The sequence below is a fragment of the Vanacampus margaritifer genome, chromosome 20, assembly GCF_051991255.1.
Source record: "Vanacampus margaritifer isolate UIUO_Vmar chromosome 20, RoL_Vmar_1.0, whole genome shotgun sequence".
NCBI lineage: Eukaryota > Metazoa > Chordata > Actinopteri > Syngnathiformes > Syngnathidae > Vanacampus > Vanacampus margaritifer.
The window spans coordinates 11,072,501-11,099,761 of NC_135451.1; the positions used below are offsets into that span (position 1 = coordinate 11,072,501).

General features: G+C 40.6%; 1 protein-coding gene across 1 annotated transcript in view; it reads left to right on the forward strand.

The window, feature by feature from the left end:
* The window catches only part of tgfbr1b (transforming growth factor, beta receptor 1 b), a 62,360-nt gene that overhangs the window by 8,612 nt on the left and 26,487 nt on the right, over positions 1-27,261 (forward strand). Inside the window, exon 3 of the mRNA XM_077553831.1 lies at positions 11,596-11,752. Coding sequence (XP_077409957.1) covers positions 11,689-11,752 — 64 coding nt within the window. The 5' untranslated portion in view covers positions 11,596-11,688. The remainder of the gene's footprint in view (positions 1-11,595; positions 11,753-27,261) is intronic.

Sequence of the window (27,261 nt, forward strand, 5' to 3'; positions counted from 1 at the left end):
CTTGTGAAGTTGTGACTGATGTGATGGTACGTTGTGTGATTTATAATAATAATAATACATTTCATTTGTAATGCACTTTACATTTCAAAGAAATCTCAAAGTGCTACACATGAGGGTTAAAACAAATTACAGTGAATAAAACAGTTGAAAAACATAAAATCAAAAAAAGTTTAAAAAAAAAAAGAAAAAAAAAAAAGACCAGTAGGCCTTTTTAAAAAGAAAGATCTTGAGGCCTCTTTTTTTAAAATCCCTTCATAATAACTGTGTCGAGGCACACACACAAAAGAAAGTGAAAGTGTGCAATATGAATTCATGGTGTTCCACAGGGTTCAATTCTGGGGACCCCTGGGTTGCATCATAACAAAAAAAAAAACAGTAGTGCTTGTTTTAATGTGCTCCATAAATATACAGTAGAATATTTTCAAACAGTAACTACAACAGCATTTGATTTTTTTTCTTTTTTCTTTTTTTTTGTAATGGTGCTAGTGGTTAGCAGGTTTGTCTCACAGCGGAGAGCTTTCGAGTGATTTACTGGTCTGGCTGACCATTGGATTTTTTTTTTTCATGGGGGGTGAGCAGGTGGCTGTGGATGCCCCCCTGAGGTTGAGGATGCCTGTGGTCCTTCCCACCCCGCTTCGCACGCCCCTGTGAGCAAATGAGCACTTTCTATCAAAACAAGTTAAATCACAACCAGAATTGGAGTGAGCCCACCCGACTATAATAACCAAAAAAAAAGCAAGCTCATTAGTGTTCGCTATGGCTTCCTTTTGGCAAGTCCCCCCCACAGGCCAAAACATGCTTTCTGGGTTCATTACAGACTTTAAATTGCTAGTAGGTGTGAGTGTTATTTTTAATGTTTGTCTGAAGTGGTGATCAGCGGTTTTAATTTATTCAAACTGCAAGGGTCTTTTTGAAGGAGCCTTTGAGAGGATGCTTTTTTGCTGGACTTATTTTTGGCTTTGTGCTTATGTGTATTTCATTTTGCGTAGGTTTTAAATGTTACAGTGACTTAAACATTTTTAAATCTAGTATAGTGTACTTGTCAAGTCAAGTTCAGTTGTATTTAAATTTCAAATGGGAAGTCAACCCAAAAATGTTTTTGGACAATAATATGTTACATGTGACCTCACTAGTCTAAACATGACATTCTGATTAATATTACATTTGCGGAATATGAGTTATGAAGAAAAATCCAGCCATCTCAGGGGGCGGCCATTTTGCCACTTGCTGTCGGGTGAAAATGACATCACAGTTGCACAGGGCTCGGGTAACAACCAATCACAGCGCAGCTTTAGAAAACGGGTGATTGATGTTATTGATCAATGAGCAACATTGATGCCATCTCCAGTCGACAGCAAGTGGCAAAATGGCCGCCCCCTGAGATGGATTAAAAGCGGCTGGATTTTGCTTCATAACTCATATTCCGCAAATGTATTATTAATCAGAATGTCATGTTTAGACTAGTGAGGTCATATATACCACATTATTGTCAAGAAATCTTTAAGGTTAACTTCCCCTTTAACTACAATACATGGCATCATAATGTGCCACTTAGAGGAGGCTGCAAATGGGGAGGGGGGCAAAAGAAGAGAAGATTGAAAGACGTCTCTGTTAATTGTTTTCAGATAATGTCCACACACAGGACTGCACTCTTTTGTTTTTTTCGTCTTGTTGAAATCACAAGAGAGTTTTGGGAAATTGTCGTAGAGTTCTGAGCATTTATTCGATATCCTTTACGTCCCCCCCCCCCCCATATATATATATATATATATATATATATATATATATATTTATTATCTATTAAAAGTTCAATTGCAATTGGAGGTGGCTAATCCAGGTCCAGAGAGTCACACACACTCAGTCAAACACTGCCACAGTTTGGCTTTAGCCCCTGGTGCTAGCTAGCTAACTCCCTAGCTAGCTCCCATGGTGCTGGTATACCTGCTAGGGAGCTAGCTAGCTAGCACCAGGGGCTAAAGCCAAACAAAACATGGCTTTAGCCAATGGTGCTAGCTAAATAACTCCCTAGCTAGCTCCCACGGTGCTGGTTTACCTGCTAGGGAGCTAGCTAGCTAGCACCAGGGGCTAAAGCCAAACAAAATATGGCTTTAGCCAATGGTGCTAGCTAAATAACTCCCTAGCTAGCTCCCATGGTGCTGGTTTACCTGCTAGGAAGCTAGCTAGCTAGCACCAGGGGCTAAAGCCAAACAAAACATGGCTTTAGCCAATGGTGCTAGCTAAACTAACTCCCTAGCTAGCTCCCATGGTGCTGGTATACCTGCTAGGGAGCTAGCTAGCTAGCACCAGGGGCTAAAGCCAAACAAAACATCGCTTTAGCCAATGGTGCTAGCTAAATAACTCCCTAGCTAGCTCCCATGGTGCTGGTTTACCTGCTAGGAAGCTAGCTAGCTAGCACCAGGGGCTAAAGCCAAACAAAACATGGCTTTAGCCAATGGTGCTAGCTAAATAACTCCCTAGCTAGCTCCCATGGTGCGGGTATACATGCTAGGGAGCTAGCTAGCTGGCACCAGGGGCTAAAGCCAAACAAAACATGGCTTTAGCCAATGGTGCTAGCTAAATAACTCCCTAGCTAGCTCCCACGGTGCTGGTATACCTGCTAGGGAGCTAGCTAGCTAGCACCAGGGGCTAAAGCCAAACAAAACATGTCTTTAGCCAATGGTGCTAGCTAAATAACTCCCTAGCTAGCTCCCACGGTGCTGGTATACCTGCTAGGGAGCTAGCTAGCTAGCACCAGGGGCTAAAGCCAAACAAAACATGGCTTTAGCCAATGGTGCTAGCTAAATAACTCCCTAGCTAGCTCCCGTGGTGCTCGTTTAGCTGCTAGGGAGCTGGGGCTAAAGCCAAACTGTGACAGGGTTTTTACTTTCAGGACCTGGATTTGCCACCTGTTATTGCAATTTTAGAAGATGACAACATATTTTGAATATAATATATACTGTAGGCTATGTACTGGAGTACCTACCACATGTACTGTATCTACAGACAGTCGCATATCAAAATCCTCATAAAAACTGTGCTTCTCTAATGGCACTGTACAGGATAAACATTTTTTTTTTTAATAACCAAATAATGGTAACTTAGTCACATTGGTGGTATCTTGTGCATATGGACCTGATGACCCTGTAAATAATATAGCTACACTAAATATCCGCAAAACCAGTACTTTAACAGGAAAAATGCCCTCTCATTATACACCAAACTCATTTAAACATTAATGAGGCAAAGCCGAGTGCGTACATGTTGATGTGTAGCTCACAGAATGTTGGAATCAAAGTAGAACTCATCTGCATTTCCTATCCATGCGTCTTCACTATATACCTTTTTAAATTGCAGCAATATCGGACCGCCATGCATAATTTAAAAGGATAGATTTTCCAATGAAGGCGGACTGATTTTTCCCACCATCGTCTCATTGCACGAAGCCACTTTCAGCTTTAGAGGAGAATTACATCTGGAGGCTATTGGTCTGCTTCATTCTTCTGTCCCCTTGACCTCGATTCCTATTAAAATTAATCTCTGAATTCAGCACACAACATTGTACTTATTCTTTTCTCTTTCTCAGGCCAAGAAAGCGGCAGTTGCCTCCGAGCATGTTATTTGCGACAAGATTATTCCATTTAAGTTTCTCTTCAAAGAAAGTAAATGCAGAGCCACCACACCAGGAAAATGATCTGATTCTTGAAGAAGAATGGGGGTGGGGGCACCCCATTGCTTTACACAATTTTACACAACACAATGTGCTAAACTAATACAAGCACTATAGACTATAGAAAAAGAAAAGGCAAAATCACATGTATTTTTATATTATATGTATATTATATAATGTATAATGTACAAAAGGCTCTGCGGTTATTAACTCGGTCCAGTCAAGAAATGTAATATAAAACAGAAGGAAAAAAAAGCTGTGGTGTATCAGTCGCTTTAAAAAAAAAAAAATGTATTCTACAAAAACCGTGACCGAGAACATTTCGGACTCACACCCAAAATCTCAAAATCGGAGGTATGTTTGGAAATACGCTCCGAGTGCGCAGTGCCCCCCCCCCCCCCCCCGACCGTTCGGAAACACAAAGCGTTGTTGAAATGTGCCGTACGGTTACTCATAGAAATGTAACGATATCCAAACGTCACGATATTATCACAATATGAACCTCGTGATACAACAATTATCACGATATTAGGAGAAAACTCACGCCGTTGTAAAACAACAGAAAGCGGCAATTCTTATTTATTTTGATTAAAAAAATAAAAAATAAATTATTGTTATTATTATTATTATTTTATATATTTTTTTATTTTTTATTTTTTATTTTTTTATTTTTTTTTATTTTTTTTTTAAAGAAGCTTTTGTACATAACAGTGACAATGAAATAGGCTAGTCTAATCATTTTTCTTTTATCTTGTCTATGCAATGCTAATTAATTCAGGTCATAATTATGCATATAGTGCAAATAATATAGTTTAGCATACTTTGTATAGTACTTGGTATAATTAAAGCAATGTTTTTATTATTGGCATTGTTGTTATTTGTCATTATAACCCCCCAAACCCCCCCCCCCCCCCTTATTCTCTGTTATAGTATTTGCATTAGGACAAATTTGAAAGAATTTAAAGCTTGCAACACGTTGCAGGTTGCAATATTTGTCTGTGCATATGCAAAAATGCTTGAAACTTTTTATAACCACGTTTAAAAAAAACGTGTTAAGTTTCAAGCATTTTTTTTTTTTTCAAATAATATGTTATGTTGCGCCCGCAAGCCCCCCGAAGCACATTTTCACATTATTGCCTCAGTCAGTCACCCATTTAACAATTTTCCATTTGATAGACATGCAGTTGCTCTCCAACCTGAGCCGAGACATTTTATTGAGCTGGCTAAAAATACCGCATAAAAGGAGATGTCAGTGTCAGTATGACATTGAAAATGAATTCAACAAAGGTAGAAAATTGGCCCTTTTTGCTTGTCATCCACATTTACACTCATCATCTGGTACCTCGAATAAACTGTTACACAAGTATGCTTCGTTTTATTTATTTATTTATTTATTTTTCTCCCGAGAGAGCTCAGTATTGTATGCTTCGTTTTTTATCATACGCTCTTTGTAGGTTCTGTTGTTCCCCCCCCCCCCCCACCTTCATCAGCTCAACAGATATTTACTATAAATGATCAAATAATGAACAACCGCTACGCAGTTTTCCACGGGTTCAAAGCGAAGAAACTCATAGCTGGCAAATGAGGGCCAAACCACACGTGACAAGGAGAGTTGCACAGAGTCACATTGTCTGCGACTTTATCCGGAGAGAGATTTATCAAGTTTTATCGCCATGTTTATACAAAGCATGTACTCTCTTCAAGCCAAGGTCACATTCAATAATTACATTGGAAAAGTGATCATTTGCAACACTCCAGCCGCACCACCAAGATAACCAGAGTGGAGAATGATCCTTGAACCCAGTACATTCTGAAAAGTTTGTAACCTTGTGGTGTATCCGGAAAAGTATTCGCAGTGCAGTCTTATTCCAAATACAAATACAAATGTATAAAAAAACAAAAACAAAAAAACAAAGACGTCACGTGTACATTTTGCACGTCACAACCTAAACCAAGCATAAAGTCAAAGGAATCGTCCGTAGACAAGATTGTCTCGAAGGACGGAAAGATTTCTGCCGCTTTGAAGGTCCCGACGAGGACAGTGACCTCCCGTCATTTGTGAATGTTAGATATTGTGAAGCGCTAAGACTGATCCCAGAGATGTCTCTGGAGACGTTTGAAAATGGCTGCGCGCGGATGATCCCCATCCAAAGGGAGGCTTGAAAGTGAAAGGAGCAAGTGTTGAAGAAAAGTCATGAATAGTTATGTATATGTGATTTATTTATTTGTTTATTTATTTTCAATAACTTTGCAAATATTTAGGAAAAAAAATGTCATGTTATAATTATGGGTGTTTTTGTGTGTAGAATTTTGAGGGGGTGATTTATTGTTTCATTTTTTTTATTTTTGCAATTTTTTTAAAATCAGTTTTTCATAATATAATATGTGATGTAGTCATATTTATGAATTAAGAGTTAGTTTCAGGAACAGCTGGACTTTTTTTTTTCCCTCAAACATCATAGCTATAAATTACAATGCGTGGTAAAAACCATATTGCGCAAGCTTTTCTACGTCAAACTTAACTGATTCACTGCCATTGACGGCTATAGACGTCAAAAATTAATTTGAACTATTTCTATTAGTTTAAATGTTTTTTTCCACTTTTGTCAACAAGACTATGAAAAAAAATATTGTACATTTAGACCAGATACAAAATGTGTGATTAATCGTGAGTTAACTATTGAAGTTATGCGATTAATTACATTTTTTTTTAAATAATCGCCTGACGCCCTAATTTTAATAATCGTTTCTTTTTTTAAAAAAAAAAAGATTATTTTAAAAACGACAAGAAAAGATTATTAAAAATTAGGTTTTTGAAAAAAGATTATTTAAAAAAATAAAATAAAAGATTATTATAAATTAGGTCGTCAGGCGATTAAAATTTTAATTTTAATTAATCACATTACCGCAATAGTTAACTCACGATTAATCACACATTTTATATCTGTTCTAAATGTACAATAACAACTTTTTTCTAGGTTTTCATACTCTTGTTAAAAGTGGACATTTTTTTAAACTAACATAAATAGTTTAAATTAATTTTTGACGTCTAAATTCGTCAATGGCAGTGAATGAGTTTTAAAAGCAAAAACAAATATGTACTAGGGAAAAAAAGTGAAGACAACTTTTTTTTAACAGCATTAAAAATACTTTTAGGAACACACAAAGCCATCACTGATTAAAATTTGCTGTTGACCAGTGTAATCAATGCTTGTTTCTATGTGTATTCTACTGCCCTCAAGTGGCCAAAGTGCACATAACAGTAGGAGTAGTGCAATATCTATTGAATGGAACCAAGAATTGTCGCCAAATTATTTTCTCATTTAAATATATATTACAAAAATGCTATTTTATTTTTATGTATTTATTTTTAATATACTCGCACCGATTCATGAAATTTGCATTCATGTCAATAGTGAAAGATGAAAAACCACACACGCAAGAGACCATTCAAACATGTGACCAAGATCGGAACCCCGGAACCGCAGCTAATTTGTATTAATGACAGAAAACACTTTACCTTGCATGCACGGAACATCACTGTATAGCAACTGAGTCCAACTGGTAGCGACATACACTTGATGCAATGAGCCTTGACATCTTATCTAAGCACATCTCATCATGAGTCAGCACCGCATGGAACCATTTGGACAATCCAAGAAAAGAATATAAAAGCACTATAGAACATGCAAAATACAAAGTAATGTGAGGGAAGTATGCTCAGGATTTATGTAAGTAGTGCTTAATTTTTCTGAGCACCAGCTTAATTTTTTAACTCTTTGACTGCCAGACGTTTTCAGAAAAGGAATGCCGTGGGTGCCAAACGTTTTAAGCATTTTTGACTGATCTTTCAAGGTCCACAGAAAAGTATATGTTTGGACTATGGAAACACACATACTACCAAATGAAAGATTGGACTCTCATCTTTCATCAGAAAAAAAAAGTTTGTTTCTACCTTATTCCGTTTTTCAGTAATCAACAATAGAAAATGGTTAGTTTCATCTCTGTTTTGAAAAAAAACGTCTTTTAACGTCTTTGGCACTCCATAGGATTTTACTAAACGTTATTTAACGTTTTTGGCAGTCAAAGAGTTAATTGTAATTATAGTCAATCAACTGGGTTAGGCTCCTAAACCTTCAGCCTTACAGTAAAAGTAATGGAAATTTTCACAGGGGTGTAATTCAGATTAAAAATGATGGACCTTCATTAGAAATGTATGGTGACGCAAAGGATTAACATGGGGTCGTATTCAGCGTAGCCGTGCCACAACTAATATCATAATAATATCATTTTTCGGACTTCTGTGGCTCAGGTTATCTGTTGTTTCGGTTTATCTTCGAGCTCCTCAGTCCAAGGTTCGTGCAGTTGAGTTCACCATCCTCCACGCCGTTAAACCTGCACTTTTCTCTGGGCATGCTGGAGTAAAAGAGCTGGAGAATTATACACGATGAAAATGAGGCTTTAAACGTAATTAATGCCTCTTTAAAAGCGTGCTGGCAGCGATACATTGTGTGCGAGTGTGCTTGGTTCATTGAAGGTTCAATATGCACTCCGCAGTTCAGCTTTAGTATTCTGTTTAGGCAGGAAGCTATCAGATGTAGAAGTCTAACATTAAAATCACATGTGTTTTTTCACTATTTCGTTGTGTATATATAACACCTTTTGTGGTTGCCATGGAATGCATTATTGATGATGACAGTCTTAGGGTGCACTTAGGCCATTTCTTCCGTACTGAAGCCTGATTCCCCTCCCCTCCCCTCCCCTCTTTTTTCTTTCTTTCTTTTTTTCTGTCTTCACAGCAAGCGTGCTTCGGGCACGGTACTTTGTCTTCACTTTTAAGATAATTCTGGGGGAGGAGGGGGGCGGGGGGGGGGGTCACACCAGACAGGAGACATGTGCAATAGGGAAGTCACAAATGGAATATAATGTTCTATCCATTTTTTTTCTCTCAAAATGAACAGTACAGTATGTATTGCTTCAGTCATGCCACATTTGTGAAGAACATGCATACGGGGATGAGCAACACAAGCGAACATGTGACGAGCCAAATCTTCACCGTTTATGCCAAACAGTTGTTTCTGTCCTCAAGCATTTTCCCACTTCTTTCTCCTCTCCTTATCGCTGGGAAGCTGTGAAGACCTGCCCCTTGTTGCCTTTTGGAGTGAAAATGTGGTATGATAGTGATTCTTTCTCCAGGGAAGTCCCTTTTCCGTTTGCGCGATGTCTTCAGCTCTACATGGCTGCACATGTTTGTTTTTTTTTAATAACAAGAATAGGACGCCACTAGTTCAATAAGTTTTGCCTTTTTAATATGCATTTTTCACACAGGCTCGAGAGAATATATTGTTGCTAGTAGTATGTTGATGTAACAGTTGTTTGAAAGTTTATAAACGCCATAGCATTGATGCTAATTTCGGTTAGCCGAGTTCTGGTTTTCGTGTTAGCATTAAGCTAACAGGATTTAGTTCGGCAAAATTATGGTCGAGGGTGTCTTCTTTTTGTGTCTTCAAAGTAATGTCATACAATAGTCTCCTTTTTCTTCAATCATTCATTCATTTGTGTTCATTTCAGGCAACATCTCCCGGTTGACATCGGTAACAAAAACGGAAATAAAAGTAGATGTTAAGTGTACAAAAAAAGATGCCTGAAAGGGAGTGGGAAGAAGAAAATATATTTAATCCCACCCCTTTTTTTACACATTCAATATAAAACAAAAAAGGATTCACCACTAAATTCCATCAAAAATCGCAACTTTTGGTTCAAAACTGATTAGGCAATTCTCATTGACACAATATAACAAAAATACAAACATTTTATGCGGTAGAACTAACATACAGTAAAGAGTCCAAAGTGATTTATAATCCAGTATGTGTTTAGCTCTATTTATTACTGATATACTTTTAGAGGTATTCCACCTTAGTTTGCTATCAATTAGAATCCCAAGAAATTTCATTTCATTCACTCTTTCTGTATCAACCACTTTCATCTCTTCTCTTAGATCAGTATTAGTTCTTCTGTTACCCCAAAAATATATATTTTAGTGAAAGTTTGTTTTGTTCAAACCATAACTGTAATTTGTGCATTTCAGTTTTCATAGTGTCAACTTACTGGTCTACGTTTTTGTCGGAGTAAAAAAAAATAAAAAATTGTGTCATCAGCAAATAATATACATTTCAGTTGCGTGGATACTTTGCACATGTCATTAATATACAAAATAAACAACATTGGGCCCAATACGGAACCTTGAGGGACCCCCTTGAATTAAAAAAAAAAAAATAATTAAAATTAAATGATTGCTTGAAAAATTGCTATAGTATAGACAAGATAGCAATAATTGCATTATGTGGGGTACAAGATAACAATTATAACACATTGTTGTTTTGATGTTTACGTCAAAATGGAATTTTAAGATATTTTCAGAAGAAAACAATGAGGGGACGCTAGCTAGTTGTGCAACACAGTAATGTCCTGCTTCTTGTTTATGACATTAAAATGGACGATTAGGTTTTCAATAGTCATTATTCCAAATGTCTCTTTTTATGTTACAGTATAGTCTTTTCTTGTTTTGAGACTAGTTGGATGTAATGAACCCGCATACGCGTGTACAAGCCTCCATTAGCTTGCGAACATGTGTATGTGCATGCGCGGTTTGCTGCGCAAGGTTCAGCTGGACATCAAATAATGGCCCGCCATCAATCTCTGTCATGTTGTCCACAGAGAGCGTGCGAAGGTGGTGATGTGGGGGATGGGGGCACGGGTTCTGTGACAGCCCCGGACTACAGATGGGATGGGAGTATATGTGAGTGAACAAAGGGAAGGGTTACAACCTTTAGGACAATACGAGGGATGTCTTTGTTTGAGAATACTATCAGCTATGAAGTGTGTGTGTGTGTGTGTGCATTTTTAGAGCGACTAGACTGACATATGGACGACTCACGCCGGTGCAGCCACAGCATGTCATTGACGAAATCTAATCAAAAGAGAGCAGCAGGAAGAATATTATCCGTGTTGTTTGTTGATATTATCGTCACGTTATGTTCCCTCGTTCAAAGCCACTCTGACACTGTCTTCAAAATGATGCGAATGTCACCTATCTCTTCTTTGTCGATTGTGTGCAGACTGCAGAGCTTTGGTTTTTTTTTTTGTTTGTTTTTTTAAATATTGTCATGGCTAAACTAACATCACATCTTGCAGGTACACACATTTTGCCTGCTTGAATTTAACCAATGTCTTGTCCAAAAGTCCCAACTTTGATCAACTCAAAAGTCAGAAAGGAGATTTATTGCTGCTGAGTATGTTCAATTACTGTAGGAGTTGTTTCTGATTATGGAACATGCTAATTTCTGTTAGCTCGTTTATAGCATTTTGCATTATATGTTAGCATTACGCTAGGCAGCTTTCGTCAAGATGAAATGTAATTGCTTGGTTGAGCATTTTGGTGTTTAAATATACTGTGTTTAATTCTCTTTTGTCAATTTTGCAGGGAGCGACAAATAAACAGCTTGAGGCAGGCATGCTTTGCCCATATTTGGAAAACTGTGCAAGAGGATAGGAATATTTTTTAAAGTGTGTTTTAATAAGTTTAAATGTGTTCAAAGCGTTTGGGAGGGGCAAAACCTTATACACAGATAAATGATATTTAAAAGTGATGAATAGTGCACTTTATGACCATATTGTGCTTCACTGTAACAAGTTAGTCATGATAGTGAAACTAAAACTGACTCGTTGTGATAACAAAACAATTACATTTAATTTATTTGTTTTAGAATTTCAACTTAAAAAACATTACAGTACTTTACAGTGTTGAATAGTTCCAGTATTTGTTTACAGTGATTGATTGTAAGAGTGATTTTGTCCTTCTTTTTTTTGTAATGGGTGGCACTGTTCAGCTCGCTCTACCAATCAGCTCCAGTCTTCTGATTTTGTAGGCGGGACCTGCGGCTCTATCAACCACTCAGCGCTCACCATTCGCAGCGCGTGGAGAAGTTAGCACTCGAGTGCCAGTCTGGTCCGTAGCCACGATGGATACAATACCATGCTTTTTCCTCGTCCTGCTTTCTTTAACAAGGATACAGGAAAATAACGGTAACTACTCTTAACCTACTATATCTACTTGTTCTCGTTGTTTTCCACATGTTTCCGCTCAGTTACACTGTTGCCGGCAACGAGTTCGGGCAGAAAAATCTCTTTGTTTAAGAAAACCCCCAAGAAGCGGAGTGTGTCAAACTAAGATGGCGCATGGTCGGCGGCTATCCTGCTGCTGCCTGTCTGTGGAATGTTTATTGTCTGGAGGGGGGGAAGAAAAAGAAACGAGGTGCTAAAAGTCACCCTTGGATTTACGGGGCAACGAGAAAAGCTCTTGGTGGAAGTTGCTGTTTCCTTTGTGAGCTTTTCCTCGCTGCCTCTTTTGGGTTTGGGCTGTTGCAAACAAGTACGTCCGGAGTGTGTCCAGTTCCTCAAACGCAAAGTTGGCCGCATCGCCCTGCTGGATGTTTGCTTATTTGTCAAGCTTTGGTTGTTCATTTACGTTGTGGAGGAACGTGTTCTTTGTAAAGTGACCGGGGGCAAATATTTGAACAAATTACCCAAGGGATGGATGTCATCGCTCCCTTTCCTCTCACCCACCTTTAAGTTTACCGTTATAGTTCGATGCGACATTGTTGGAGAGATGCACTTGTTGACATTCCTGACTAGTTTCTTAATTGAGGTTTATGAATCAGTTTTGCTTTTAACACCCGGAAGTTTTGAGTGGTAGATATGAAGCTTGTGTGTGAGTTTATTATCATTATGTACTAGTCGCTGGTACACAATGGTTGTTTATTTATTTATTTACGTATTGAAGTTGAATGCGTCGTTGTAGTTCCGATTTATTATGTGGTCGAATAATGACGCGATTTCTTTATTAACGTTAGTTGATCCGCCCAGTTTTACATACATCTGCTCAGTAATGTGCTTATTACTCATACCACCCCATTTGCTGCTATGGAATTTTACATTTCAGCGCTGGATGGAAACTGACTGCGGTTGCAATTGAACAGTGCACGCCCAATGCACTAGTTAATAGAAATAAAATAAAATAAATAAATAAATATATGTGAAATAAGCTTGAGAGGGCTTAATTAGGGAGTTAACCACCATCCAAATAATACTCAACAGATTTAAATGCCACCCATCACTGATTTGTCCGCATCCACAATTGTTGCCATATAACACACCCATTTTCAGAATATTTGCTGATTGGCTCGTTTCATTAGTTAATGTGCACCCCCCCCCCCCCAAAAAAAAAGCGATTCTATCTTCGTAACATCCGATTGTGAGCTTTTCTATTGACTCAAGCGTTTTCTTTGTGTGTCTTTCCTTTGTGTAGAGAAGCATGGGAGCCTGCTCATGAGCGCAGGGCGCATGCTTTTCACGCACAGCATCCATTGGGGGCTGATCACATCCCCCCCATGCTAAAAGCGGAGCGGTGTCCTCACATAACACCCCGCCGCCTCAGAATTAGGGGCGGTTATCGAATTGATATGTTGGCTTTGGGACACGCGGAAAGGGAGCAAATTCCACATTCTTTGTCCTGCAATTGGATTGTCATGGCGTGGGGGTCCGTTGTAAAAGGGGGGCTGAAACCTTTACGTTACATTTTTTTTTAACATCCAAATGTATATATGAAATTAATAGCTGTGTATGTTACCATACATTTAAAGCAAATTTCATGTATTTTACTGATCCTGAAAAGAGAGAAACGTGTCCCTGTTAAAAGCAACATAAAGGCGCTTGTCTTTACGATTCTGTGTGTTTTTTTTGGTTTTTTTTTTACACTCACAGCCACACACATCCAAACACTGGCAGTGGGTTAAATTAGGTGGTGTCACTATTGCGAATCGCATCCTAGTCGTTCCCACCTAATAGGCTGTGTCCTTGTCACATGAGCCAACCCCCTCGCCCTCTTTCCAGAATAATAAATAAGTTCATGACGAGTGAGGATGTTTGGGGGGATCTGTTTTGGAAGGTGATCTTGGCTTCGGAGTTGCTACTGCTCGTGAGATTCCATTGAGGGCGGAAGCTCCAAATTGGAAGTGAATCTATTTTATGATGCTGGTTGAAGTTTAAAAATGAGTTTCAAGTTGAACCGCTATATACGATTTCTGCAATCCGTCATACAAGTTACCATCTGAGTCGTGTAAACTAAAGAAGACTAAAATTAAGCAAAACTTTTTGCCTTCAGAAGATGACAGAGGAAAGGTGTTGGCAGAGAAATACTTTTATCTTTTGACATATGGAGCTGCAGTTATTCTACCGATTATCCCATCCATTATTCGAGTAATCGGCTACAGTAATCGTATTTCAGGCAGCAGCGATATACAGAGGAACATTTGCAGACTAAATAATGAAACCATTCATGTGGAAGCATTAAGATTAATGGGCAAAGTAATCAATTATCAAATTACTCGACAACTATTTTAGTAATCGTTTAGAGCCTTGTTTAACTTAAATTTGTGTTTGTCTAAATCCGCTGAGTTCAGACTCTAAACAGTAATTATTCTCTGATTTCTGTCTTCCATCATGAAAGCAGCCGGATTGTCTTTTAATCAAAATAAGATATTTGCAAACATCTACTTTTACTTTGAAAAACTGATCAAACCCACAACTAAATCAGAGTACGTCCATTTTGCTTAATTGTTGTTTAGTTGTTTTTTTAAAATCACAAAATAATACCACATAAACGATAAATCAAATGATAATTATCCGGTTGGGATTGTCTTTTAATCAAAATAAGATATTTGCAAACATCTGCTTTAACTTTGAAAAAACTGATCAAACCCATAACTAAATCAGTTAAATCAGAGTACGTCGATTTTGCTTAATTGTTGTTTAGTTGTTTTTTTTTTTAAATCACGAAATAATACCAAATAAACGATGAATCAAATGATAATTATCCGGTTACATGATTACTCGATGGAATAATTGATTCTAAAAAGAATCAATAGTGACAGCCCAATATTAATGCATTGATATTAAGGACGTTGTCACTCTCGTTTGAGTCATTTGAGACCGTTGGTCTATGAATCGGACGAGTAACCTAAAAACAACCAGATGGGTCATTTTACCTCCTATTTAACGAGCTAATTATCCGACCGAGATGCTTTGTCATGTTTCCGTGGTTCTGACCAAGTGGCTCGGGATCCTCCAAAGAACAGCTAATAATGAACGCAAATTAATTGGAGTTCAAGTGTAGTAGAGAAGTCACTTCGATATGCGGGTGCGTTTAATCACTGGGAAGTTGATTGGGGATGAAAATATCTCGGAATGGAGTCTACTGGCAAAACAAAAATAAGGATTTTGTGCAGTTGTGACCATGGATTATTCTTCATCACCTCGTGCGCTAATGACTGTCAGGGGCTGGTTTGGATGATTCGTTTAACCTCGGTTAAAGGTTAACAGATTGGACGGATGTGAAGCCAAGTGTGTTGTGTCCATTTTACCTGACGATGAAGTCAATTTGATTGGATTGCCGTTTCGCGGTATGCTAAGTTATTCGTCATTTTTCTCACGTCCGTGATTGTAATGAGAAGCATTCATCACAGATGGGGGGCAAGCTCTTGTGCCACAGTTGTGCTAATGTTAGCGCTTACTAGCTTAGATATAGCGACCTTAAGCATTTGTGCGTGAAATGTTGAGCTCAACTCTCTCTCTCTCTCTCTCATTCTGAGAGATCATTTCTCAGATCTGGACCTGCCAAGTCCATTTTCCTGAGTTTGGGAATCTGTTCTTGCAAAATTGGGCGCTTGTATCAAAACAAACCTGACACGGGGCTTAAGCGATTCCTGGGCCACCGACCGGCCAGGTGTTCCCCGGTTAATGATCCCAATGTAGCTAGCGTTCTTCCTTCCAGCATGAAAACAACAGCAGAGACGTTGTTGTTGTTGTTACACTTGTACATCAAACGAGATATTTTGCTCGGTGAAATTCGCCCGGGCTTTTACCCCGATTGCAGTTAAAAATGATGGTCGGATAATTTTTTTTTATGATTTCAGAGGTTTTCGGGGGTAAGGTGGCCGCCTCCTGGTTTTACATGCTAGAAAAACTCTGGCAATTAGTAAAAGATGCTGGTGTAACTGTTAATCTTAAATTTTGTGGCGCTTTCACCTCACCGCATCTGATACAAACGTTCACATCCACTAGTACATTTAAGTTTCTTCAAGAAATTTATGTTTGTTTTTTTTAATTGTCAATTACTGATCCTGGTCTCATGTGTTAATCGCAGTCGTGATGAAAGATTTATTTATTTATTTTTCAAAAATTTCAACCGGCACTCTTTGTTTGTTAAAAACTGGGTTAGTTTTTGACATGAGACATGTTATGCCAGCAAATAGGCAGAAACAGTTGATCCGTTTTCAGCTGATGTCCCTCAACGTCTTGTGTTTAAAATACACAAAAAAATACTTTGCTTGCTTTCATGGAGGTCTTTGGAAATTAGAACGCTTTCACGTTTGAGAGGATGGAACAGATGATGTGGCCTTTAAAAGTAAATAAATAATAATAATAAAAAAGGGTTCAGAACGTTCTTGCTTCCTTTCTATTTTTTGTGTGTAACACAACAACAATGTTGAATTGAATTTTTGTGCTCAGTGTTGCCATTGGGCCTTTAATTATCTGGCTGCTAATGCCTTGGCGTCGTTTTGTTTTAACTCTGCCAGATTGACACTTTTGTTATTTGGCTTCTGTGAAGAGGAGCAGCTGAATACAAGCAGGTGATGATAATCTCATTAGAAGTTGCTTTGCCCCCTGAACAATTTGTCCCCCCCCCCACCCCACTTCTGAAACCACTACTACGCCGTGGATCCACTTGTCAAAACCAGAAAGATGTCATTGAAATGAATGACACATTCTGGTGAGGAGACTCAATAAAAGCCATAATAATGATTTTTAATTTTTTTTTAAATTTACTAATCAGTAAACTTGCACATGTACACTGTAAGATTTGCATGAAAATGTATTTATCGGAAACTTCAGGTATATAACAAACAGGTTGCAGTCTGTTTCATGTTTCACTGATATAAAATATTAAGGCTTAATGTTCCATTAATAGAACATTTTCAAGAAAAACTTTCAAAAATATATAAGTTACTTTCATATACTGATAAAATGTCTTTACCCATCTCGAAATGGGAGACAGACTTGTCTATAGCACCGGAATCTGACTTTTGGATTCAAGTTTGTGAAAACGCATTTAAAATGACAAAACACACAAATTTACAACTTATCCAATATAAAATTATTCACAGAACATACATTACTCAATATATGATGAAGAAAATGGGACTCTCAGACTCCGACATTTGTCTCCAATGTTTACAAAACACTACAGACACTTACTGTATGTTCATGCTTTATGGTTATGTACTCCGGTTATGTATTTCTGGACTAAAGTCTTAGAAAAACGTTCCGCTATTTTGGACTGTAGGATACCTTTATCTCCAAACTTGTGTTTGCTAGGTGACCTAACAACAACTGACTTACCACATAAACAATTTCAATCTACACTTGTAGCCCTTACTATCGCAAAAAAAACAATTCTTGTTAACTGGAAAAATAAACAAACTCGACCAATGGTCTAACCTCCTCATAAATCACATTTTAATGGAAAAAATATCTGCCTCAAATAAAAAACAAATATCAAAATTTATAGAAACATAAATCTACGTATATAGAATTTTTAAACCTAATTCTGGTTACTTAATTCTGTCTGTTAGCGAGAGCCACTACATCGTGATAACTTACATTGATGTTTCTGCATTTGGCAATTTATTATTACATTATATTATTAGTATGGGATTTTTTTTAATGGGCTTTAAGTGAACTGATGAATACACACACGCTCGCACGCACGCACACACACACGCACATACACATTCTCACCCACATACAAAAAAAAATATATATATATATTTTAAAAAAAAAACATTTATTAAATTTTTTTAATTAATTAATTTTTTTTTAAAAAAGGAGAGCAATGATGATGTCAAATCGAATGAACAATACTGAGCTCTCCTGAGGAGAAAAAAAAAGAGAACATTTTTCCATGCTTTAAGTGTGAACCCTAACCCTAAGTAAGACATTTTGTTGAATATTTCCATAAAAAAATGTATGTTTGAAAATCGATTCGAGAATTGTGCACTGTAAAATCGCGATATATTGCCGAATCCGATTTTTTTTTAACACCCCTAAAGCTCAAGTTTTCAGTTGTTGTGTGCAACTGTATTGGGGAATGTATAATTGTTACTCATATTACCATGTGAGTGTTTCGTTTCCGTCTTTTATATAAACCCTCCAAATACTCAGCTGATTCTCCTGAATCGATTCTTAGAGTTTACGTTATCAGCACCGCGTGCTGTCCTTCCTCCGGCCTGTCTGTCTGTGTCATGTTGTTTTGTGGGCTGCCGGCGTCGGTACGAGCAGCAGAGAAAAATGCAAAGCATTCATGTGACCCTGGATGTCCGTTGTCCTGGCCCAAGGAAGCGCAACTAATTTGAGGGGTTGTAGCCGTGCCACCAGCCATTCGATTCAGAGGCAGCAAAGCGTTAATGAGTAACAGCCTCACTTTGCTCTTTTTATGAAGAGAACGGTGAATCTCAAGTCTAATTGTAAAGGGGGGGGGGGAAATACATTTTCTTTGTCAGATTGGGTACAGAGTAAGAGATATTAGGAAGGGCTGCAGCAATATATTATACTAATAATATTTACCGGCTGACTAATAGGACTGATTTGTCACCAGAAGTCCTTTGAGGCCCCTCCATAGAAAACTAAAATAAAAAAAGTGTACTCCAATTTCTATAAAACATAAAAAGCGCATCCTTTTCAACATTGCATGGAAAATGTTTATGCCAAAATTCTGAATGAATGATTATTCAAATCAAAAACCCCTACGCACTGAGATCTCACAAATATTACTCGTAGTTAATAAGATGACGTTTAACTAACAGCAAACTTTCATTTGAGTGGCGTTCAATGAACGCAAGATCGTGGAAATTGGAAACCCTGTTTCTGATCATCGTGACCTGAAATATGATACATTTGAAGTCAAATAAGCTAACCTTGAGTAAATATATTTTGTGCTTATAGAGAAATCCAGCCTGAGTGAAGAGTTAATTCACTCATGACCCCCCCCCCCCCCGCCCACCCCCCCACCCATGACTAAATTCCAGTTGCTGCTTGTCATTTTGCCGATTGTCCACAGCTTGCAGACAAGCTCACAGACACCACAAAGCCTGTCAGTAATAGACATTTGCCGAGACTGATGAGTCAATGACACTCATCAGAGACTCATTTGTAAATTATATGTTCTGTCTGAGCAGCTCTACTACAGATAGTTTTGTTTCGCGTACAATTATTACTAGTTGTATTCTTAGTTCAGATGACCTAATCACAACAAAAACTTTTAAGGGATTAATGCATTATTCAAATATGGGAAAATGATATAAAAATTGAGGATTGTCTCTTTATATTTTAGGGGTGCGTCGATCGCCGATTCCCGATCTTTTAAAAAAAAGTCTAACCTGCCGATCCCGATTTATTTTTTTTTTTTCCCCGATCCCAATTTTTTCCATAACAAGCAGCATACACCTTCAGTGTTCCAGTTTTGTTTTAGTGGAAAACATTGAACGATAGCTGTGAAATAATACAAACGGGTTGTTTTAACTGCACATAAAGTAGTTCTCCCAAATAAAAATGAAAAGCCAATTCATCGTCTCAGCAGAAGAGGACAGCGGCTAACTTTTTTTTTTTTTTTTTTTTTAAAGACCTCTGAGGAGGGAGATGAGATCGGTGGAAAAGATCGGTTTATTTTTAAGGGATTTGCTGATCAACGATCTTCCAAAATTAAGGAAATCGGGGCCGATCAATCGGTGCCCCCCTGGTATATTTCCTTAATGAAAGATTACATAACTGCTGAGGATATATTTAAACAAACAGGCATGTGAATGGCAATTTGTCAACACCTTATTTAATAATTGATCATTGAAATGCATTACCGGTAATTGGTACAAAAACATTCATTTTCAGTTCCTCCACCCCTTCAGTTTGTGAACAATCTATAATGTAAGATACTGTAATTGGGAGTTACTGCGTTTTTTTTTTTTGTTTTTTTTTTCCCCTTGGGAAGTTGATGGAAGCATTTATTTGTCTTAATTGGATGGTTCAACCTGCGGCTAATTGGGGCACAGTGGCCACTTAGGGTTTTTTTTCTTAGTCAATTTTGTCCGACTTGATCAGAGGACTGTTAAAAGTATTTGGAATTGTGTTATTTGTCATGGAAATGTTTTTTTGACTCGTATGTGTAGATTCTTGCAGCTGTCAGGGCTTTTGCCGTTTAACCTTTTGATCAAACTGCTCTATATTCATCAGAAGAGCCCCTCAGACAGATGTACGACCCGATTTCCCCTCCCATTCTCCATCTCTATGGCCCGTCCTTACCCTTGTCTTTGTTTAGTTAACAAAAAAAAAAAAACTCACATAAATCTCATGTGGTTTCATCTTGTAATGGTACAGCAGGTGCACCTCGCCGCAGTTTCCTGAAAGACGCGTTGCAAAATAGATAACATAACACGGTGAATACCACTAAAACACACATTCATCTCTGCAATTGATTTCCAGTTACCCGGTGTCAAGGACAGTATCTGGTCCTCTGACCCGCCCCCCGCTTATAGTGTGAGACACGATTTAGTTTACGCCACCCTGCTCAGCTTTTGGCTCGAGTAAGGATAAACAATTCAGCTTTTTGCCCCGCACAGGCAAGACTTTGCAAGAGCACATCTGACGTAGACAAAGAGCGGGGCCATAATGGAACGGTGGCGGGGGGGGTGCGGTTTGTGGGGGCCTTGACCTATGGAAATGACTGTCAAAGGTGAAAGGTCTTGTTGGAAGAAAGGGGGGAATGCGTTAGCTTGCCCCACACACACTCATTCCCTCCCATGAATGAGATGAGGGTGGGGGGTGGAGGGGGGCAACAAGCTCACAAGAACTACTAAAAGACACAACTTGGGTCCAACCAGTCCTCCATTGACATTGCTGAGCGCTTCCTTTGACGTTTACGACAGTGATTGCCATCTGAAGTAATAATCGCAATTATTCCGATCAAAAATTGAGCTCCCCGTTGTTATGAGCTCCAGGAAAATTTGGGTTTCTGCCCTGCAGGAAATGAGGTTCATTGGTTTCCACACCCAAAGAATTAGGTGGCTGTGATGCGAGCTGGGCGAGAGTACAGCAGGGGATGGTGTTAAATTTCGGATTAGGGGTTTGAAATGCCACACGTTGCACTACTTGCAGATCCCAGGGAAGCAAAGCATTGAGCATTTAAAATTCTTTTTATGTGCCTCCTGTCAAAATTGGGCTTTTAAGTTTTTTTTGAGGCTTGAAAGAGGACTATGTTCCCCTGACACGTCTCTCCTTGCCATTCTCCCGGGAACTTATTTGTCAAAGTCTTATTTGAAGAAAAAAAACAACACCATCATTTTATGGGATGCCACAGTCATACAGAATTTTTGAAACGGGTCATGCTGCTATCAATTTTCCCTTTTGTCTAACGAAGAACATTATCAATACCTCGTCTGCCTTTGTCTTGTTTGTGTTAGAAATTTGGTATTTGTGAGCTCGCTGATGCGTAATCGACCCTAATTCGTCTCGCCAAGCTTCAAAATAAACTTGTGAGTTTTTCAACAATGATTCTGTGGTAATTTGGTTACTGCCTCGGATTATTTAAGGCTTTGTGTTTGCGTTGGCCCTCGTGCTGCTCGTGTAGCGATATTGTTAAAAGGGTTGGCAGAATTAAATTCATATTGATTCATGAAATATGAAACTAGAGCCAACTTTTTTTTAATCTCTCCCACTCTTTACTGCGAGGCTCTTGCTTTTAATTTCAAGAGCCTCCAAGGGATTCTGGAGACAAACTGTTGGTCAGAGGGGCATTAGGTTTATTGATGTGTGGACAAAATTATTGAGATACACCGCTTGGTTAATAAAAAAAAAAAAAATCGAATTCTTCCATTAAGCAAGCGAAATGCTTTGAACATTCTATATTATAAGTTAATTGTCCCGGAACAGTGAAAGTTGTAAGGGCTAGCACAGACTGCATTTGTTCATTCATTGTCAGTTCTTAAACATATAACATTTATGGTAATTTATTAGTTGATAAGAGATTAAATTGTCTGGAAAATGTTATATCAATATGATAGTAACCTAAATTTAATCATGGATATCAGTCGTATACTACAAGAATATTAGCAGTCACCTAAACAAACAAAACAAAAACACAAACATGCACAAAAAAGTTATAGTTTGAAAAAAAAAATTATGGACAATTTAACCCCATGAAATGTCCTTAAAATGGCTTAAGAATAATGGAATAATTTTAAAGTTGATTACCTAGTCATTAAATTGTGACAGATTATCCATTTACTGCTGTTCTGCCCCAAAATTCCGCGTCCCACACCGCAACCCAGCCAGCTGAAAAATGTCATGCCCTCAAAACCTTTTATATGATGTATGGGACGGTGAGTTTGGAACGCTAGAGGAAAAAATCAATCTGCTTTTAGGAACTGTGTGTTATGTCAAGAAAGAAGAAGGTTGCTTTTGCTGGGTGGAGCCAGGCAGTAATTGCCACAGGGAAGTCTCGAGCCGGAAGCGTTTCTTGCCAAATGATGATTCCCATGAGTCACTAAATGAGTGACTACAGAGGAAACAAGATTTGTTTGTCATGGAGAGAAAAAAAACTGTATCCACAAAATCCTCCGTTTTTATTTACTCTAGCAACTGCGTTTGATTTATTTGGTCTCAAAATCAATGCGATCATCGGTGTAACATTAGCGCTAGTTGCTAAGCTAGTGTTAACAAACATAAGCACCATGCTAACTATGCTAACATCAGAAATGTACCTTTTATGGTTATGAATTTTATTATCTGTCCTTCCTGGCAGCTGACGTGGATGAATTTGCTTCAGTGATACGAATTTATGTTCAGTGAAATCTTCGGTAGGTCTTAAAGTGATCTTGTAATAAAAAAAAAAATGCAGTAATTTAGCCTGGAGACGGACATAGCAGAAAAAATTGAGCTGGCGGAATGTGTACAACGGACGTGCATGGCATATAGTCAATTCCATTCGATTATCGATGCGTCTCACTGCAGCTGTGCTGTGCTACTTAGCAGTCACACAGTAAGAACATTTGTATTTTATATTTCAGATACTTGCTTTATGTTTTACTCAATCAAATTGGAAGAGCTGCATACCTTAGCATGTTCAATTTTCCACCATTAGTGATTAATACTTGCATTAGGCTCTATCGCAGTCTTATTGCACACAAATCAATCCTCTCATCAATAATTGACGACAGCAGCAACATGACATTGCTTAATCATATCAGTTTTACTTGCCGAAAGTTAATATAAAGGGAGGTAGTCACTGTATAACATCCTCAGAGACGTCCAACTTTCAAGCGCGAGCGGGTTTCTCTCTTCAGTATGAAACAACAAAGTGTCAACATTCACACCTATCTACTGTTTTTTGGTCAGTGAACCTCCACGGTTGGTCATCATCTTTTTTCCCCTCCATTGTTGCCAAAAAAGCGATGTAGCATGAGGCACTTAAGACGGGCATAGAAAAGCTGTGATGAAAGCTTGATGTGGCAGAAGGGAGAGATTTGAAGAGAAGCCCCACTTAGCTTTTTACTACTCGAGGATGTAGAGATAGATGTGGTTCAGCTGCTTTAGGTTGCGTTGTTGCCTGGCTACCGCAATGTTCACACGGTTAAATCGTTCATGCGGAAAAGACAAAATAGTAGTAGTAAAGGGTCAAAAGCATCCATGAATAGAGAAGTGTGAGCGGTCATGATTTATGTACTTCATGTGCTAAATGCGTGTGAATTGAAAAAGCGGCCATTTGTGGTATGATTTTTTTTTTTTACTAGTTTTCCCCACCTTCAATATAAACCTAATATTGTTGTATAATATTGTACATATTAGCAATTTTCAAATTAAAACAGAGAAATAAGGTAGTAATAGATTAGAATGCAACTGCTTGATTATGCAACTGCTTCATGGCATCCATCTTGCCTCAGGCTATCTCTGCTTGGCGACTCTACTGTTTATGTCGGTTTGCTCGCATCTCTGTCACATCAGATCTTTTCAGTTCAACACTCAAGACTCCCATTGCCCCAATGTGCGGCCGCGTGCCTCTGTGTCGAAAGCAATAGCTGATATTGCGCTATGCGTTATCCAGCAATTGTGTGGACCGGCGGATGAGAGAGTTTTTCACATGACTCGTGGACAATAAAACTTTATTATCAACGTTATATTTTGTTTATACGAAGCTTTCTTAGCATCCATTTATGGATGATTGTTAAGAGACTTTAAGAAGAGAAAATGTAATCCACAATTTCTCAGAAACAAAACAAGCTTTGTGAGCAATGTATCAGACCTTTGGTCCATGTTTTGTTTGTTTAGTCTGCCTCGCTAACTGGCGTCGTTCAAATCTTTGTCTTAGATTAAGTCAACTGTATTGCAACCGAGACTGGCCTTGTCTGTCTGCCATTTCATAGTTCTGTAAGGAATTGAACTTTGGAACTGGAGGGTCACTGTTCAAGTCCCTCTGTGGGGAAAAAACAATGAAATGGCAGCTCGTCTGATTCCAAACTACTGTCCAGGTGCTCTTGAGCAAGACAACAACACACCCCTGAATGATCAGTTTTTGGTTGGCATTTCCATATACAAATGCCTAAGAAAACCTGCTTAGGTTTTCCATGTGCCCTGATTCTGTGGTGACCAGTTCAAGGGTGTCGTTCGCCTTTCATCAGAAGCCAGCTTGGACTGGCTCGAGTTCCTTGAATGCATGAAATTGAAACTATGCCTCTGGTTCCTTCTCAATGTAGCTAGGAATAACCTGTGCAGTCTACATTGCTGTTAAAAAAATTCCCGCCCATTTCCTAACCTTAGCATTGACAAGCACTCTTTGAGTATACACAAAAAAAACATATGACCATGAATTGTGTATAATTGTCATCAAACCATCACTGCACTATGATTTGATCACCTGTTTTTTTTTTTTTTTTCTTGGGAGATCTCAGTATTGATCATTTGAAATGTCATCATCATTGTTCTCCCTTTTTTTTTTTTTTTTGTATGTGTGTTTGTGCGTGTGTGCGTGCGTGTGTGTGTGCGTGCGTGCGTGCGTGCGAAAAAAAAATAAAAATAAATAAGAATTCCCATACCGTTCACCTAAACCGAACACTTCAAAATCCAGCCAGAGTCGTGGGGCCGCCAGGAGACCCAAAGGGGGACCAAAGAAAAGAAAGAAAAGCGAAGCCCAGCACCGACCAGACACCACCCACCGGGCCACTAACCTTCACCAACCCCAAAGACATCCCAACTCCAACAAATCAGGGAAACCTCAAGGGCCCAAAGGAGAAACTGAGGAAAGGTAGAAAGGACAGACGAAGCAGAGTGAGATCCACAGACACCAGCCTCCACCGAATCAATGACCTGAGGGAGAAACAAATTGTGTCTGAGTCTCGATAGATGCTGGTGTGGTGGATCTAGCATGCATGAAAATCTCCACCAAAGAGGGGAGCCGTCGACCTCCGCCAGGACAGAGCAAGCGCAACACCTCAGGGCCCCCCAGGCCGCGGCCGCGCCAAAGGACGACCCCCGGGCCCCGCAGGGGCCACCGGCCGGAGAGCAAACCCCGGAGCAGGAGCGCCCCCCACCCCAACGCGGCCCGCGCCCCCAACCCAACGCAGCAGGACGGGGCACTGCAGGCCCACCAGGCACCCCACCGGCCCACAACCCCCGCTCCCCCCGCGACCCCCCCGCCCCCCACCCCCGCCACCCACCCCAACCCAGCCCCAACCGCCCCCAGGTCCCCAAATCCCCAGACACCCTCCCCACCCCAGCACCCCCCACCCCGGCACCCCCACCACCACCCCCCCACCAACCAAGCCGCCCCCGCCCCCCGCCCCCACCCCCACCAACCGACAGCCCCCCAGCCCCCGACCCCAGACCCCGGGGACACACCGCACCCAGGCATCCGCGCCGAAGAGGGGGCCGGGCAGCGGAGCGGAGAGGGCACCCGCGCCCACCCCACCACGCGGAGGGACGGAACACCAGGGGCAGAAGGGGAGATGGGGGCACCGGAGGACGGGCGGCATCCCCGAACCCCAGGCCCAGCGGGGAGAGGCCCCGGTCGTCACCCCAACGATCAAAGTGAAAAACTAACCCTGTTACTAAGTTCGCCAGCTCGCCGACTGGCGAACTCTACCCCTAAACCGTGTGTGTGACCCCACCCAGTGTATATACATAAGTGTGTGTGTGTGGTGCATTAAAATTGGGGGCAGGTGAACCGGAGCAGAGGGAAATGATATCCCCCCCTGCTCCGATCCATCCGCCCCCCAGGCATGTCAATGAGCGTATGTGGTGCATTAAAATAAATTAATGGGGGGGGGGGGGGGTGCACACGGACAGGCGACCGCAGCACTGCTTCATACCGCGGCCGCCCCAACCGATGCCCCCCCCCCCCCCCAGTTGTGTGGTGCATTAAAATTTGGAGGGGAGCTGCAGGGCGGAGACGGTGTCTCCACCCCACCCCACTCCCCCCCAAAGTGTGTTATGTGCCCTAAAATGTATTGTGCAAAACTAGTGCAGTGAGTTAAGAGGAGCGACCAGCTGGGCCCCCCCCAACCGGGCGGGGGGGGGAGGCGCACCCGCCCACCAAAACCCCCACCCACCCCACCGGGACCCCGGCGGGGCTTGCCCCCCGGATACCGGGGCCCGCCCGAAGTGCCCGGAGGCCCACCGGAGCGGGGCGGGCACAACACCAATCCCGCCCACTCCCCCGGCTCCCGGAGCGCCGAGACCCGGGCCACGGACGGAACCCCCGGCCTAGGGGAGGGGGAGGAGGGCGGACAGGGGAGGGGGAGGGGACGGGGGAAGGAGACGACAGGAAGGGCAGGAGGCAGCAGCAGGGCCGCAGAGAGAGGGGGAGAGGAGGAGGAAGGGCGACGAGGGAGAAGGGACAGGGAGGCGGAGGACGGGCGGGGAGAGGTGAAGAGGGAGAGGAAGCAAGGGGGAGGAAGGGGGAGGGGAGAGGGAACCACGGGGCACCCCGGCGGCCCACAGGCCCCGACCCGCGTCGCCGGACCCAGAGCGACGGACCGCGCCGGGGCGGCGCCGCCCCGGACACCAGGGAGAGCCCCGCAACACAGCACCCACCACGAGACCCAGGGAACGACCAAGACGCAGCCGCCACCCAGCAGCCAACAGAGGGGCAGACCCGCCCACGCCCAGCCAGGGGGGACAGCACCTGTAGCGTTAGTCCCCTGGCATGCAGTGAATCCGAATATTAGCCTTTAGTGCCCATTGGAGGTGAATCTGTTCGATCCTGTTGGCAGCAACTGGGTTCCTGACTATAAAAACACAACCATTAGTAACAAACTGCCAAATGCAGAGACATCAATGTAAGTTATCACAATGTGGTGGCTCTCGCTAACAGGCAGAATTAAATAACCAGAATTAGGTTAAAATATTCTATATACGTAGACCATATTTCTATGAAT